The sequence below is a fragment of the Solanum verrucosum genome, unplaced genomic scaffold (genome assembly GCF_900185275.1).
Source record: "Solanum verrucosum unplaced genomic scaffold, falcon-dt-bn FXZP01000169.1, whole genome shotgun sequence".
In the NCBI taxonomy this organism is placed as follows: Eukaryota; Viridiplantae; Streptophyta; class Magnoliopsida; order Solanales; family Solanaceae; genus Solanum; species Solanum verrucosum.
In genome coordinates this window covers 298,409-315,599 of record NW_026020007.1, presented here as the reverse complement: position 1 = coordinate 315,599, position 17,191 = coordinate 298,409, and the positions used below count along the sequence as shown (strand labels likewise).

The 17,191-nt window shown below is 33.9% G+C and overlaps 1 protein-coding gene across 1 annotated transcript; it reads left to right on the top strand.

Annotated features, from left to right (window-relative positions):
• The first annotated feature begins 4,905 nt into the window (after positions 1-4,905).
• LOC125819752 (zinc finger CCCH domain-containing protein 14-like) lies at positions 4,906-15,861 on the top strand. Its single transcript, XM_049499197.1, has 3 exons — positions 4,906-5,134; positions 6,243-6,303; positions 14,901-15,861. Exons 1-3 carry the CDS (start codon positions 5,053-5,055, stop codon positions 15,646-15,648), a joined length of 891 nt encoding a protein of 296 aa, XP_049355154.1. The 5' UTR covers positions 4,906-5,052; the 3' UTR covers positions 15,649-15,861.
• Positions 15,862-17,191: the final 1,330 nt, after the last annotated feature.

The window sequence follows — 17,191 nt, the reverse complement described above, 5'->3', positions numbered from 1 at the left end:
GAAATTATTTTAGGTTTAATAGTGGGGTTTTTTTAAGTTGGGAAAAAATTATTTTATTTTAAAATGCCTATTCTTGAATAAAATAATAATAGGCTTAAGTCATACATGGCTCCTTAAAGTTGTCCGCATATTTCACTTAGACATCTCAATTTAGCCTTGTTGAACACTTAAATCTTAACAAATTTATACCTATTTGACACAAAATGATAATTAATAAAAACACAAACATGCGTGCATCTCAAACGCATATATTGACACGTGACAATTGAATTAATTTGTTTATAAACTCTATTCAAATAATCCCAAAGGAATTTTAAGAAAACAAAGTATTATGTTTAAGTTAACCCACCCCCACCCCACTCCACCCTTCTTCTTTCTTTTTTTCCGGCGAACTTATTTTCCTTTTCACTGTTACTCAGCTATCAGTAAACCATTGCCTCTACCCTCCTCCTTCTTCTCCGTCGGATCTTACTTTCCTTTCTACTGGGCTGCTGCGACTTCAACTGCCCGTAAATTATCGCCTCCACCCCTTTCTCGAATCTCATCCCTTTCACCAATCCCCGACACCAATAATATACTATTGATCCTTATCTAAGTTAACCCCTCATTCACCTTTCATAGCGTTAAAACCTTTCACTCATTTCATCTTCTTTCCACCAGTAGTCATTTATCACAATTACAAGATAAAAAAAATTATCGAGAAAAATAATCAACCTTGCTAACGGAAACAATGGAGCTTCGCCGGATTATTTGAGACTTAAATTAGATCTTCATGGAAAAAAGAAGAAGGAAAAAACAGAAAAGAATTGGAGAATCGGAGAGGGTGAGAGGTGGGGGGTGGGTGGAGCTGTGTAAAGAATGATAAATAGTTCTAGGGAAGATGGAGGAGAAGATAGAAAACGTTCCTGCCCTTTTAAATTAATTAATTAATTATTATTATTTATTAATTAGATGTATAAGTCGAAAAGAAAAAGAAAAAATATATTTTCAAATTGCTTTACGCGCTTAAGAAGGGTGAAATACACCCTTTTTACCATGTCAGCCTTTTGTGTCTAATAGGAATCACTTTTGAACATATAAGGTGTTCAATAGGTACAAGGCTTGATAGAGGTGTCTAAGTAAATATGTGGACAACTTTTCATTTGGCTATAGATTTTCCAAGTAATATTTGGGGGGAAATTTGGCAAATAATGTTTGTCCATACAATTTGTCATTATTTGGCAAATATCCCAAATTCTCAAATACTAGTTTTTTCTAGTATTTGGGCCAAATCTCATTATTTGGATCTATTAAAAATTTAAATTTTACACCAAACTTTTATCTTTTACAAAAACACCATCTATAATAGTTGTTTGCGTTTTATTACATAATATTTTACGTGAACACCAAAGTAGTGATGAAATATTTAGTGAATATGAAAGTGATGATATGGTTGTTGATGAAAATGATGAACAATCGGCTCAGGGTAACAAAGTCATGTGCTTTGTCTACTTCACGATGTATGGAATGATGTTTGTTGCACTCACTCCAAACTACCACATTGCTCCAGTGTCATGGACACTACTTGTTATTTGTTGCAACGATGATCCAATTGACTTGTAATACAAACTTATGATTAGTTTTGATAGTTTTTAAAACTTATGGGTATAAATCATATTTTTCTAAAAAAGTGAAATATGTTTCCCAAATAATATGGCTAAGCACATGGTGTAATTTCACCCAAATAATATTTGTCAAGAATATTTGGAAATCTATGGTCAAACTTAAGGAGCTCCATATGACTTAAGCCATTATAATAAGTAAAGTAAATAATTTGTTCAGATAATTAAGGCCATGGCCGATTATATTGTAAAGAATTACAAAAAATATAAGTAAAATGATACTGAATAAATAGTAAAATCATCACTTATCACTAGTCCAACCAACTAAGGTAAATCACTTTGCGAAAGTGATGCAATAGTCTAACTCAACACAATTTGATCTTGATGAACGCAATGTTAAACATATATAAAGGACAAAAGGGAGTTGTTCTGATGATAAACATCTCTCACTTCCAATCTTAAAATTGTGAGTTTAAATTGCGAAGGAAGCAAAAATGTGAGAACTCATGAAAAGAGGGTAAAATAAATAAATAATAAAAACCACATACAAATGCATCACTTTTTATTAGATATTTAAATTAAGAGTTGTTCCTATTAAACATTTACAATATTCAATATTTTAAAAAAATTAGACACATTTTGCTGAGCTGACACATATGATGAGTTTCACCTAATATAAACGTGTGATAAGCCATTTCTTTTTTTACTTTCTGAGTGTGTTTGGTATGAAGGAAAACATTTTCCAGAAAATGTTTTTTCAATCTTCTCATGTTTGGTTGGGCTAAATGTTTTGGAAAATATTTTCTAAATCAACTCATTTTTCTCAAATTTAAGGAAAATGACTTTCCTTCTAAACTTAAGGAAAACATTTTCCAAAACTCTCTTCCAACTTCAAATTACAATTATTTTTTTGTTGAAAAAATCAATTTATTTTGTCCCTACCCTCAAACCACCCCCAACCAACCCCCCACCAATTTTTTTATTTTTTTTAAGCTTGTTTTTAAATTCAATTTTTTTACCCCACCCTCACTCCTACCCCCACCCCCTCTCAAAAAAATATTAAAAATTGTTTTTAAAAGATATTTCTAATTTCAATTTTTTATTTTTTTTACCCACTACCCTCCCCCCTCCCCCATCAACCCCTCTATCAGCAGAAGAACTCGAATTTGCAGAAGAAGAATGGAAATCGAAACCCTAAAATCTCAGAGAAGACGAAGGGCTAAACGAGAGAGATGTGAGTGTGTGCGTATCTGGAAAAAGAAGTAATTTAGTTGATTTTTTCTTTTATTTTGTTGATATATATATACTGTATTAACTTTCCAGAAAAACAGAAGAAAATCACGTGCACCTTATTTATCTAAAATTTGAGTTTGAATTTAAGGATAATTTAACATTGTTTGGTCCCTCAATTATAATAAATTTTAATTTTGTTCTTATAATATGAAATATTAAATATATTTAATTTTTAATTAATTTAAATATATAATTTTAGGCCCTTATGAAAAAAAAAAGTTTTAGAGTTTGTTTGGATTGATTTATTTTAAGTACTTTTAAGTTAAAATAGTTTTATAATATTTGTTAAGAATAAAAAAATATTTTTAAGTTACACTCAATCAAAAAAAGACACATTTCTAACAAAAATAGAACACGTCGAATTTTGAAAAACCAATATTTGTTCTGGTATTCTTCATCATCTTCTTGTGTGTTCTTGTTCGAGTGTGCAATTTTAATTCAAAGGTTTAAGAGAAAATCCTTCAGATTTGTTATAACTTTAGCTAAAGATTTTTCCACGAGTCAAAGACAACCCCAACATTAATTTCTCAACATTTTATCAAATCAAGTAACTTATTTTGAACTTTCAAACTTCTAAAAGATACCAGTAACGATATTTTGTTATCAAATAAAGAGCACGGTCTTACTTTAATTTCAATTAACAAGAACAATTGTTTGTAATTGAGGAAATGGTGAGAGCACAACAGTGACGAGAGTGGAGGCAATGGCGGAAATGGAGGTAGATAGAGGGTGTGTTTGGTATGAAGGAAAATGTTTTCCTGGAAAACAAGTTGATTTTTGACTTATTTTCTCATGTTTGGTTGGTGAGTAGAAAATATTTTCCGGAAAAGATTTTTAGTGTTTGATTTATGAATGAAAAATATTTTTGAGAAATATTTTTTATTTTTACTAGAGTAGAAAATAATTTTTGAAATTGAAATAGTTTTTAAAAACAAACTTAAATTGTTTTTGAGGGGTGGGGGTGGGGGGTGGTGGGTGGTAGGGGGTGGGTGAAGGGGGGGTCGAGGGTAGGGGTGAAAAATTGAAATTTTAAAGTTGAAAATATTTTTGAAAAACAAACTTAAAATTATTTTTTGGGGGTGGGGGGAGGCTGGTAGGGGTGGGTGGGTGGGGGTCGAGGGTAGGGGTGAAAAAATGAAATTGAAAATATTTTTTAAAAACAAACTTGAATTTTTTTTTTTTTTGGGGAGGGGGGTGGGGGGCTGGTAGGGGGTGGGTGGGTGGGGGTTCTAGGGCTGAAAAAATGAAATTTTGAAATTAATTTTTTTTTTAAAAACAAACTTAAATTTTTTTTTGGTGGGGGGGGGGGGGGGGGGGGTTAGGGGTTGTGCTCTCACCATTTCCTCAATTACAAACAATTGTTCTTGTTAATTGAAATTAAAGTAAGACCGTGCTCTTTATTTGATAACAAAAAATCGTTACTGGTATCTTTTAGAAGTTTGAAAGTTCAAAATAAGTTACTTGATTTGATAAAATGTTGAGAAATTAATGTTGGGGTTGTCTTTGACTCGTGGAAAAATCTTTAGCTAAAGTTATAACAAATCTGAAGGATTTTCTCTTAAACCTTTGAATTAAAATTGCACACTCGAACAAGAACACACAAGAAGATGATGAAGAATACCAGAACAAATATTGGTTTTTCAAAATTCGACGTGTTCTATTTTTGTTAGAAATGTGTCTTTTTTTGATTGAGTGTAACTTAAAAATATTTTTTTATTCTTAACAAATATTATAAAACTATTTTAACTTAAAAGTACTTAAAATAAATCAATCCAAACAAACTCTAAAACTTTTTTTTTTCATAAGGGCCTAAAATTATATATTTAAATTAATTAAAAATTAAATATATTTAATATTTCATATTATAAGAACAAAATTAAAATTTATTATAATTGAGGGACCAAACAATGTTAAATTATCCTTAAATTCAAACTCAAATTTTAGATAAATAAGGTGCACGTGATTTTCTTCTGTTTTTCTGGAAAGTTAATACAGTATATATATATCAACAAAATAAAAGAAAAAATCAACTAAATTACTTCTTTTTCCAGATACGCACACACTCACATCTCTCTCTTTTAGCCCTTCGTCTTCTCTGAGATTTTAGGGTTTCGATTTCCATTCTTCTTCTGCAAATTCGAGTTCTTCTGTTGTTTCAATGGAGTTCGATGGTGGTCGAAAACGAGGAAGGCCACATGGACCTATGAATGGCAATGGTGGATTCAAGAAATCTAAGCAAGGTAACTGTTTTGGCTATACTGTTCTCTACATTTCATACTCATTTTCTAGTTTTTGTTTTAGTTGCTTCTTATTCGCTTAGTTATTTGTTTATCTATATCTGCTGTCAAATTTAGGTTTTGCTAATTCTTCTTCTCCTTTTTTTTTTTTTTTTTAATTTGATGGTAATACATATCACTCTTTGTTGTTTTTATTGCTTTCTAGTGGTTTTTCACTTGGTTATGATTTTTGGTGGTTTTTCCTTTGCCTTTTCATTACTGTCATGTGTATTAATAGGGCTCATTTCGGCTTATATATTTTGTTGTCAGATGTGGTGGATGAAAATATCTAAGTAGTGGTTGTAACTTGTTAATATAGTTTGATAGAGAGAAATGCCACATCAAAGTGTTAAGTTTGAATAGTTAAATGAATTTAGATTTTGGAAGTTCTAAATCTGAGTGAGTTTCTTATAAAGTATGGTATTTAGGAGAACTTGCAAAGTCAAATTTGAATCGAATGTAGTAAAATATGTTATCATGATTGAGCTGACAAAATTTTGTTTATATGTAAGCAAGAAGGAGAACTTAATTCCTTCTTGCCCTATTGTATTTTAACCTTCCCAGAAGTTAGGAATTAGTATTTGGTTCTGTCTCTTCAGTAACTCTTGATGGAGTACCACTACATTGTGGAAGTTGCTTATAAAACATGGTCTGTTAGATGGCACTGTATTTGACTTCGAATTCTCTTGTGACCAGTTTGTGTTGGTAAATTGCCGTGAAATATGTTCTGTGTTCACCTTTAATTGAATTAAAGTTTGAAGAGTTCATTTCATTTTTTCCCTGCGAGTTTGAAGGGTTGAAAACTTGTTAACAAGTGGAAGTTCTTGTTTCTGGAGAAAGATAAAATCTGGTCATACAATACTTCTAAGGTTTACTGGAGAAACTTAAGGAGTTAGTTGAATTTGTAATGCTTTTCATCATTGTTTATTAACTCCAATGTTTTATATTGATTACAAAAAGTAGAACTTGGCGATAATGTAAACTAGTGAAAAATGACTTGTAGATATCTTTCAAATAGAAGGTTAAAAACACAAATTTATCTGTAAAACAATTGATTAATGTTATGCAACAGAACTGGAGTCAATTCCAACTGGTATAGGAAGCAAATCGAAGCCGTGCACTAAATTTTTCAGGTTCTAATCTTAACTCCTCTAAAATATAAGTATTTGAAGTGTAGTTTATTATTTATTTCTAACTTCTCAAATTGTAATCAAGAGTATTTTTGTAGTTATTCCAATTATTCAAATCCATTTGGACTAATGTTTTGGTCATCTAAAGTTGTGTTACAGGGATAATAGTTGTTAAGTTGAAAACAGCTGTTGAAATGAAATGGGATGATTTTGAGAAATGTTGAATTAAAAACTTGCGCAGGTTATGTAATGAAAAAACTGATTAGCGGGGTAAAACTTCTATCTCATCTGCCTTTACATAAACCAGTATAATGATTGTGCTACACTCGATCACGTTGACAAGCAAATGCAGCGCTAATGTTGCTATATAATTTTTGTGAGTAACTTCGGTGAAATTATTTAGACGAAGTGGAATATTGATGAATTGGTGAGAATTGGTGAGCCGCAATCACTATCGTTCTTGTATTCATTAATGTTACACAAGTAATTCACTGCTTCTGTGTTTGACATGCCTTCTGCTTCATGACATGCTTTCTCTTTGGGTCTTTGGATCTCAGTCTAGTATCTTAAAGCCTTCAATGCACCTTGGTTGAAGCACAATAAAGATAAACAAGGTGGATAAATGTACATGCCACTAAGTATGAATTATGAGAATCCAATAATTAGGTTCATTCTTCACTACTTTAGAGATTCTTTCATGTTGGACACAAAACTTGTGTTTTGTGATCATTCAAGTAAATTACGAGCCACTTTTACTGCCTCTCAAGAATCACTCATCTTGTGAGCAAACATTTTTTAACACATTTATATTTAGAAATATCGTTTAATTAAAAAGCCATCTCTTTGTTGCTTAAATCGAGGGGCCTACAATTCATGGGCGAGGTAGTGTGCTTCACTTAAGTGTCCACTTCAAAGTTCAATCAATGAGGCGCAAAGTAATTCCTATGAGAAACAATCTCTTCTTTGGATATTTTGAGGAGTTGGATTAATATCTACGTCATTGTATGTAAGATGTTGAAATTAATTATTTTAACTGAATTTAGTTATTCTAGAACTTAATTCATGTTTGTGTGGTACTTTTTTTTTGGTTAATCATGTGCTTCATGGTAAAGAAGTATGTGCTTTACTCCCCCCTTTTTGCTTCAAGCCCCATGAACCTTGTTGCGTGTGCCATGTGGTGCTTTTCACTTTTTAAAAACTGAGAAATAGTGTTTTATAAGTCTTCCCAGACTCACCAAAGTTTTAAGAGGTCTAGTGTTTACTTTATCCTGTAGAATGTCAAAATGTCTGATGTAGCTTTCATGTTTGATTAAAAGTGTCTCAAGCATGTTCAAGATGACAAAATCTTGAACCTTCTCAGAAATGATCATCCTTCTCGGTCGACTTCACTAGCTGCCTCCCAACTTCTTTACATTAATGTGTTCATTCTAAACCTTTTGCTCTTGGCATACTAGATCCTGGTTTGATGATCTTGTTTCTTGGGACGTTTCTGGCTAACTAGTTAAGAGAACTACTTCTTCAAAGAGTTCTATGAATGGATGGGGTTATAACTTCAAAGGAAAAAACATGACTTTGGTTTTACTGTTACTTGTTTTTCTTTTTGATATCAACATGTTTAATCCAAAGTAATGTGACCCCTACCCGTTGGTTTGAAAGGAATAAATTCATTGGTTAAGTTGATTCTTTTAGGTACCTATTTTTTCTACAAGACTAGGCGTGATGTAACACTGCTGGTGATTTTTTTTTTTTGATAATCGTATCATTGCTGGTGATATTTGGCATCGTTAAATTTTTGGTCTATGCATCAACGGACACGAGGATGTTATTTCTTAATTCATCAGTTATTTTTGAGATGGAAAGGAACAAAATATTCCTTACTTTGTTCCTTGTTGAAGGTGGCCAACATATATTATAATAATGTCAAGTGACAAAACATAAAATAGTACGGATTATTCAATCATCCAAATATAACAACATAGAAATAGAATAGTATACTACTTCCTCCACCCTACCCCAACTCTTAAAGTTTGCATGGGAAGATCACAAGATTACCCTACATGGCGAAGGGAGCAGTTTTCGCTACCTCGACCACTATGTTCCAGTTTCAAAAAAAGAAGCGAGATTACTGTAGGCATATTAACATCTAGGTCAAGAATTACTCCAATATAAGATAGCAGAACTACAAACATTGGTTCATATGTTCAGTTCTTTTTGATGAGTCTACTTACTAGAAGAATTTACGTGGAAGTTTGAAGATTAGGATTAAGATGTTGCTCTATGGCTTTTGACCGTTCTATAGTTTCTGTTAAGAGGCATCAAAGTTAATTGTGCAAGATGATTGTGAGGTCAGACATATTTTATATGGTTGAGAATGTAGCGGGAGTGTGAGTTCAAAATAGTTATCAAGGATTTTACTGGTCAAAACCTCACAGGTGCATTTTTGGTTGGAGGCTATGTTCACATTGGATCGCATATGGCTGTTTTTTTTAAAAAGAAATGCGGCCACATGGGTTTTTTTATTAATAAAAAAGAAGTCTAAAGAAGCTGCAAAAGGGAATCATATGTCCTTTTTATGGTAGCATGGGCTGAAGTTTTTCTATTTTAATTTTTAGAAGAGCGCCATTGATATAATCATGCTGGTTATTCACTTTATATATTAAAAAGGTTATAATCTCTCTGGTAAAATTTTTGGTGCTCTCTTCTCTATCAAAAGATGAGAAAAAATCCTAAACTAGGTGGGCTTTTATGAAGTTATCCATACTTGAGTTGTATTGCATATATGCCATGATTGCAAGTTTGCAGCAGTTGCGTTATATTGCATATATGCCATGTTTGCAAGTTTGCAGCAGTTTAGTCACATTGCATTTATGCCATGATTGCAAGTTCGCAGCAGTTTTATGAGCTTAAAGTTTTTGTTTGAAGATGCAAGAAATCTGACAAGGTGTTTAGGGTGGAAAGATTAAGTAGGATACTGGTTAGATTAGCTGGTAACTTGTCACGAGAACTTTGATGAACAATTTAAGATTCTGCTTTTGCTACGGAGCTGGTTAAAGCATAGATGGAAGTGTATATAATAGTTGGATTTACTTGTGTTTTAGAGGGTAGTCTAAAAGCTGCTGAAATACCCCTAGTTTATCAGTGACTACATTGAGACAGAAGTAATAAGCTTTGGCTTTTTCTCTGTCTACAGGCACCAAATTTGTGAGAAGAATTTACTGGTGCCTTATTTTGGGTCTATTGAAGAGTACATGCTTGACATGAACCAGGTACCATGTTTTGATATATTTCTTCTGTGGCTGTTTTGGTGAATTATGCTGTGTGCAAAAAATTGCCCTTAATCACTTGATGCATATTTTTTTGGAAAGGAAAATGTTACCAAATTCTTCTAAGTTAGATGATTGTTATACTCATGGGTAATTTTTGAAGGGGCAGGACATTCAAACTTGAAATTGTCCGTATAGGTAAAGTGCATGGTTTGGTATCTTTCAAAAGATAGAAAGAACACCAGTTTCTTGTAGTTGGCTGATTGTGTATGAGATGTTTGGTTGCTTCATGGCAATAAGATTTATATCTGTTTTTGTTGAACTGTTGGGAATAGAAAAATTGATAGGTGCAATTTTGAATCTTGCGTTGAAATGATGGGGAATAGAAAATCAGTTGGTGCAATTTTGAATCTTGCTGCGGAGTGTGTTTTCTCCAAGTCTGTTTTAACTGAAACATGATGATCTTGGAGATAATTTGACAATTGCGCAGAGTCAATTGTAGTGATCTGAACAGAGCTTCCCAAAAAAAGGGTAGTGATCTAAGAATAAATTATCGGATTGGATGACATTTCTGTCTTCTTTCTCCTTTTTGGTGCATTAAACATGCATGATTAATATCTGTGAAAAATCTTTTCTATCTATTCTTAGAATTGCAGATATTACTGTTGGTTGGAGAATTTCCTTTCAATTGAAGTTTGTACGACTACTTCTCCACGTTAGTTTCCTTTCCATTTGGTTATTTAGACCAAAAATCAAATGGAAAGAAGTGGCATGATATACTGTAAGCTAACATAAAGTTTAAGTTGACTCTAGATCCCTTTTTTGTGGTTTGCGGGGTTAGTGGTACCGAAAGACGGTGTTAAAAATGTATATCATGCGCTGAAGAGAAGTTTGCATACAATTTTCTTTGTATTGAAATCAGTCTAAGGTAGCATTTCAATCATTTAGTGGAAATTGGTAGAGAATCCTTGCCATGTTTTCCTGTACTTCGTTATTTTTCGAATATCATGATACTTGTGAAGTGATCCCCTTTAGACACTGTAAAGGAATTGATGGGTGTATCTTTCAAAAGGTAGAAAGATTTCCTTCTAGTTGGTTGCTTGTGTATTAAGACATTTGGGTGCTTCTTAGAAATGGGCTTTGTATCAGACACCTATTCATAAGGTAGGGAGCCTCCCTTAGGTGATGAGATTTTCCTACTCGCAACGATGTGAGAGGATGCCTTCATACTTGCTTCAAATTGAAAATGCTTAAGGAGGAGCTGAAGGTGTGAAACAAGGATAACAAGGGCAATTGGAAACAGAAGGAGATTCTAAATACATTGTCTGTATTAGAGTCCATACAAGATCTGAGAGCTTAACCGTGGATGAAATGCTGCAGAAAGTTCACTTGGCAATTGAACTTCAAGAAACAGTTACAGAATGAAGAGATAAGTTAGATAACATGGAGAGTGGTTGAAGTGTGGATAAGAACACTAAATACTTCCACAGAATGGCTACAACACATAAAAGATTCAATGCCATTGATGTCTTACAGGTAGAATGCAGCACTATCACTGACCCTGAACCTGAAGATATCAAATCACACATTCAAGACTTCAATCTCAAATTGTATAAGGAATCAAAAATCTGGATACCTGATTTTATTGTGCAGGATGCCCCAGTTTTTTGTGAGGAGGAACAAGACAAAATGCAAAGGGAATTTGAGGAAGAGGAAGTCCTAAATTCTGTTAGATTGTGTGCAGGTGATAAGGCTTCTGGGTTTGATGGCTTTCCTATGTGTTTATCAGTCCTACTGGGAGTTTCTGAGGGAGGATGTAATGGCTAATGAACACTATCCACATCTTTCATTCCCACCAAGTCTTTGGAAAAAGCTTTAATGCCAGTTATGTGGCCCTCATTCCTTAGAAGACTGGTGCAATGGAGCTTAGAGATTACAGACCAATCAATTTGGTTAGTGGGGTGTATAAAATCATAGCCAAAACGCTGACTGAGAGACTGATGATCAAATATAAAGTGACATTCATCAAAGGGAGACAAATAATGGATGTAGAACCCATTGCTAGTGAGTGTGTGGACACTAGATTGAAAGGGGATGACCCAAGCATCATGTGCAAAACTGTAAATTGGATATAAAGAAGGCATATGGCCATGTAAATTGGGACTTCTTGCTTGGTATTCTTAGACAGATGGGGTTTGATGACATGTGGCTAAGATGGATGGTTTTTGTATTAAAGCTGTTAGGTTCTTCATACTTGTCAACGGAGAACCTTTGCCTTTTTGCTTCAGAAAGGGGACTTAGCCAGGGTGATCTCTTATCGCCTTTCCTTTTCATCATAGCCATGGAGGGCCTTAATAGTATGATGAGGAGAGCCATTAGCAATAGCCTGGATTAAGGGCTTTAAAGTCTGTAACAGGACATGAGAAAAGATGGAAGTCTGCCAGTGCCAGTTGCTCTATGCAGATGATACAATGGTCTTTTGTGAGGCAAAGGCAGAATAGATTACCTTTATCAGGGTCATTCTGATTGTTTTTGAAGCAGTGCCTAGGAAAAACAGCCTCTTTCCCATCAAAGTTGTGAATCAGATTAACGTAAGGGCTGGGCATAAATATCGAAAAAGCGAAAAATCGGACCAGATCAAAGACAATTAACAATATTCAGAAAGTCAGAGACAGATATATTGCAACCTTTTACTTTTGGTTTAAAGAATCTTGTAAGCAAAACATTAGTAGATTCCTTGGGCTCTTTGCAAGTAATCTAGGTTCTTTTAGCAATTTTTTGAAAGTTTTTAGCATGTCCTTAATGTTGAGCAATACAACTTCACAATTTTCAAAAAAAGAAAATAATTGCAAATATTTTGTTCTTATTTGAGGAATTTCCCCTTCAACTGTGGTTTGCACCGTTCAATTCATTTCAATTTCCTTGTGATTCAGTTATTTAAAACAAAAATTGAGTGGAATCGATAGGCTGTGCCTGTTACACTAAATTTATTTTCTTCTGTTATTATTGAATACGTTATGAACGTTGGAACTAGTACGAACTGTGGTTTTGTTGTTATTCATTATAAAATGATGTGTTTGGTGATATGTATGAGAGAATTACATTGTTAAGACTGATGGATGAGGAATCCTTAGATCTTAAAACTAGCAGACCACATCACATAGTTTGGTTACCTTGTATAAAATCCAGCATAGTTGTTATGTTTGGTCCTTTTTGCTGTTTCTAAATGATACCCGCGTAAGTTATAAGGAAATCTTTGTATTATTTTATGCAGGATAGAATGTGAAATAATAATGTGTATCAGTAATAAATGGATTGAATTTACAAAATGATATGAATACCCTTTGTCACTTCACACTTAAAAATTAAACAAACTCTTTCTATATATAAAAAATGAAAACACATACATTAAATAATACAATATACTAATTTTTAATCCAACAAACCAAACATTCATTAAGAACTAATCCTTGCATTGTAATCCCTGCATAACTAATCTTTGCATAACTAATTCCTGCCTAATTGATCCTTGCATAACTAATCCCTGCATACTTTGTGTTTGGACCAAACCACTCCTAATTAGATTGTATTGAAGGTGTTAAAACTTATAAATCTCCCTTTTCAAGTTGGAAGTCTTTACATAGTTGGACGATTAATCAGTATAATATGTGTTGATCTCGGATATGGAGATGTAGATTTGTGGAGAGAAGTGCAAGATTGATTGTTAAGTTTTTTGGGGATAGTGTTCCAGCTTATGGTTACAGAAACAGTGTTCATCTGTTTTGATGTTCTATTACATTGATGCTCTGGAGATTACATCTGTCTTGCTACACTCAGAAACTATCATAATGGGTGATGAATTCTGTTTAGTTATTTCACGCAGTACTACATTTACTAGAGATTTGGAATGAGAATGCATTACTAGAAACTTCGGATGATGGTGCATTCACAGGGACTTGGAATGAGGGATACATTCATAGATACTATGTGAAAAAATGTGACCCTGTTATTGCCTGTTGGTGGAAAATGACCATAGACGTGATGATTGACATTTTGCTATAAAGGTGTCAGTGGATCGCTCCTGCTTTTGGTTCATGGGTAGAGATTTGTCTCGAGGAATAAATTTTGGATGTTGGATCTTGAGTCTCTTCTTTTGTTTGACGTGATATGAACAGATGACTTTTCAAGGAGATGAGTTGTCAATGACAAAACTTCAATGCCTGTTGTTGCAAGGTGTTCTCTTTCCGTCCGCATGGGACTAACCTAGAGCCACTTAATTTATACCAAGATGGTTATTTTTCTGATTTCATGCTGCCTGTGGATGTTGATGGTTGTTCCACTGTAAAGTTAGTTGTATGAAAAGAGAAATCCATATCCATTCCATTTGAGTAAAAGTTCCCAACAGGAAATTTCTTTTTTTTTTCCCTCTTTTTTTTGGTTTGGGTTGTGGTGATTTATATTAGATATAGTCAAACTTTTCAAGCATTTTGATCTGAGAATTGTCCCTTTTAAATACTTTATGCTGTAAATATTTGCCGTTTTCAGTTTCTAGTGTCTATTTCTTAGTTCAAGATCCCTCTTTACAGTCTTACTAACTTGAATCAAAGCATTAGTAGATTTGTTCCGCCCAAATAGGCTAAATTGCTAAATTTTGCTGATCCTTAAATGATGTCATAAGAAATGAACTTATGTTTGATGCTCAACGATGTCTTGGGAAATCATCTTTCAGAGACTTAGCTAGGAAAATTGCTAGAAGATAATTGTTCACTTAATTTTATTGTTTTGTGTTTCTTGTCAAAAGCTTGCAGTAGGGAATACACAATGAGTGGATTTCAAGAAGTATGCGTGGATATTTGGTGCTTATCTAATTAAAAAGCTGTTTGATCACCTTTGGTTCATGTGATATTATTCTGTTGATTCCTATCAACTTTCTTATCCAATTGATAAGCAAGGTTGGGCAATCTCAAATATGACTCGCAAAAGCATTCTAGGACTCATAATTTGAGTAGTAATGTGCACTTACCCTTATAGTAGGTGACCTATTGAGGTTTGGCTGATCTCGATATGTGCTGTTCTTTCTGGTTTATAATGTTCCAGAGCTTGGATTTTGGCCATTTTAGTTGGATGACCATGTTTTTTCATGACAACAAATGGGTTTGTTTGGAATGTTTTTATTTGATGGCTTAATCAGGAATTTAACAAACAGAGCTGTTATTGATTTAGGCTTTTGCTGTTATTGATCTTCTGCTGATAAGTTCGATCCTAATGGTTCATGATGCAACTTTGTTTTTTTCCAAATTTATAGTTGTTTAATGTGTTGATTTAATTCTTCTGCAGTTTTTCGGGATGTCCATTTGGTGAAGGATGCCACTTCTTGCATTATGTGCCTGGAGGCCTTAAAGCTGTGACTCAGATGCTTGGTAGCAACCCAGCGCTTCCAGCAGCTCCTAGGAATTCAATAGCTCCACCATCTTTCCCTGATGGATCATCTTCTCCAGCTATTAAGACTCGTCTATGCACCAAATTCAACACTGCTGAAGGTTGCAAATTTGGTGACAAATGTCGTTTTGCACACGGGGATTGGGAGCTTGGCAGGCCAGCAGCTCCATTGCATGAGGAGTCCCATGGTATGTTCCAGATGCATGGAAGGTATGGTAGTCGACCAGAGACCAATCCTGCTGGCCTTGGAGCAGCTGCCAGCTTTGGGTCCTCTGCGACTGCTAAGATTAGTGTAGATGCCTCTCTTGCTGGACGTATTATTGGGAAAGGTGGCGTCAACTCAAAGCAAATCTGTCATATGACCGGAGCGAAATTCTCCATTAGGGATCATGAGTCAGATCCTAACTTGAGGAACATAGAACTTGAAGGTACAATTGATCAGATTGAACAAGCCAGTCGAATGGTTCGTGAGCTTATTCAGAGTGTTACAACATCAGCAGGACCCCCGATGAAGAACACCAGCTCATCCGTAACAAGTAACTATAAAACAAAAATTTGTGAGAACTTCACCAAGAGTTCGTGCACTTTTGGAGAGAAGTGCCACTTTGCACATGGAGCAGAAGAATTGCGCAAGTCAGGTCTGTGAGCTTTGCTGTATTTTACTGTTAGGGAGCATATCTCCCCCTATGGCTGTTATCTCTTTTTCTTTGGGTTTGTGAAAATAGTAGATAAGGTGTTTTTGCCATTAGAATATCTCGGTTTTGAGGCATTTATTTGTTGAGATCCTTAATGTGCTCGATATCTCTCTTGGGTTCGTTATTTATCATGTTTGCTGTTCCTTTGATCATAACCTATCTACAGTGTTGATATGGATTTTAAAGTTTCGTCGGAACTTTGTCAATCCGGAACAAATATGTGATGTGTGTGTTATTCTCTTGCTTATATCAACCCAGACTGCTGGAAAATTATCTCAGCCGCTTCGTCATGTTTCAAACCTTTATTTACAGATGCATTGTTTGCTATTTACTACGTTTTATGGAAAGCATGGGATTGGGAACAGATGAGAAAGCATACATCTGATCGAATTAGATCCGTGAAAGTCTTAACACCAGACTCAAAATACTTTTCTCAATAACTTTTTTTGGCTTTATCAAAATACTTGGTGCCTCTCCATTGTTTCTTTCAACTATCAATCATTCAAAATACTTCGCATGTTCTTTGAGAAATAATAATTAATGTTGAGATTAAAATAGAAAAAAGTGATATCTTTTTTTGATATAAACATAGGCTTCTACAATTTTAACTTTAAAAAAAAGATTCTACAAAGATTGCTTGTATGTTATTTTTTCAGATCTCTTAAAAGATAAATATGTAGTGTTCCCTTTGTCCCTAATTACTAGTTCACTTTTTCTTTTTTAGTTGTTCTTAATTACTTGCCCATTTTGACAAATCAAGAAATGATAATTTTTTTATATCTATTATATCCTCAATTAATTACTTTGAAAAATATAGAATTTCTTGAAAATCTTTAGTTTTTAATGCACCTACGTCATAATTAATAGGGGTAAAATGATAAACTCACTATGTTAATAATTGTTTACTTAATAAGTGTGTCAATTCAAAAGTGGACAAGTAAGGATAGAGTATAAAATAAAGTGGTAGGAGATGAAAGCATTGTTATCCAGTGGATTTTGCAAACATGTTCTTTTCTCGATGCCTATACACCTTCTTGCAGGGATTCCAGTTTCAAAGGGAGTTCTTGACCAGTTGGAAAAAATGTTAGCTAACTTTTGGGGAGGCGGTGATGAAGACAAAAGAAAGCTTCACTGGATATTTTTTGATACTATGTGCCTACCTATTCAGGAAGGGGCTTTGGGTCCTCCTACTACAAGACATTTTCAAGTACTTGTTAAAAAGACGTAAAGTAGCAACAAATTTGGTAAACGGTACAAAATGAATTGAGCGACTCCCAAAGTATGAAGGAGGATACATATGGTATGAAGGAGGATACATATGAGCGTAAAGTAGCAACAAATTTGGTAAACGGTACAAAATGAATTGGGCGACTCCCGAAGTATGAAGGAGGATACATATGAGTGGTTCATTTTATTTTCTTATGGAAAAATCCTTTTGGTCAGAAAATTTGGCCAGAATGATATTTTATCTATATTATTTTATCTTTTTAAATA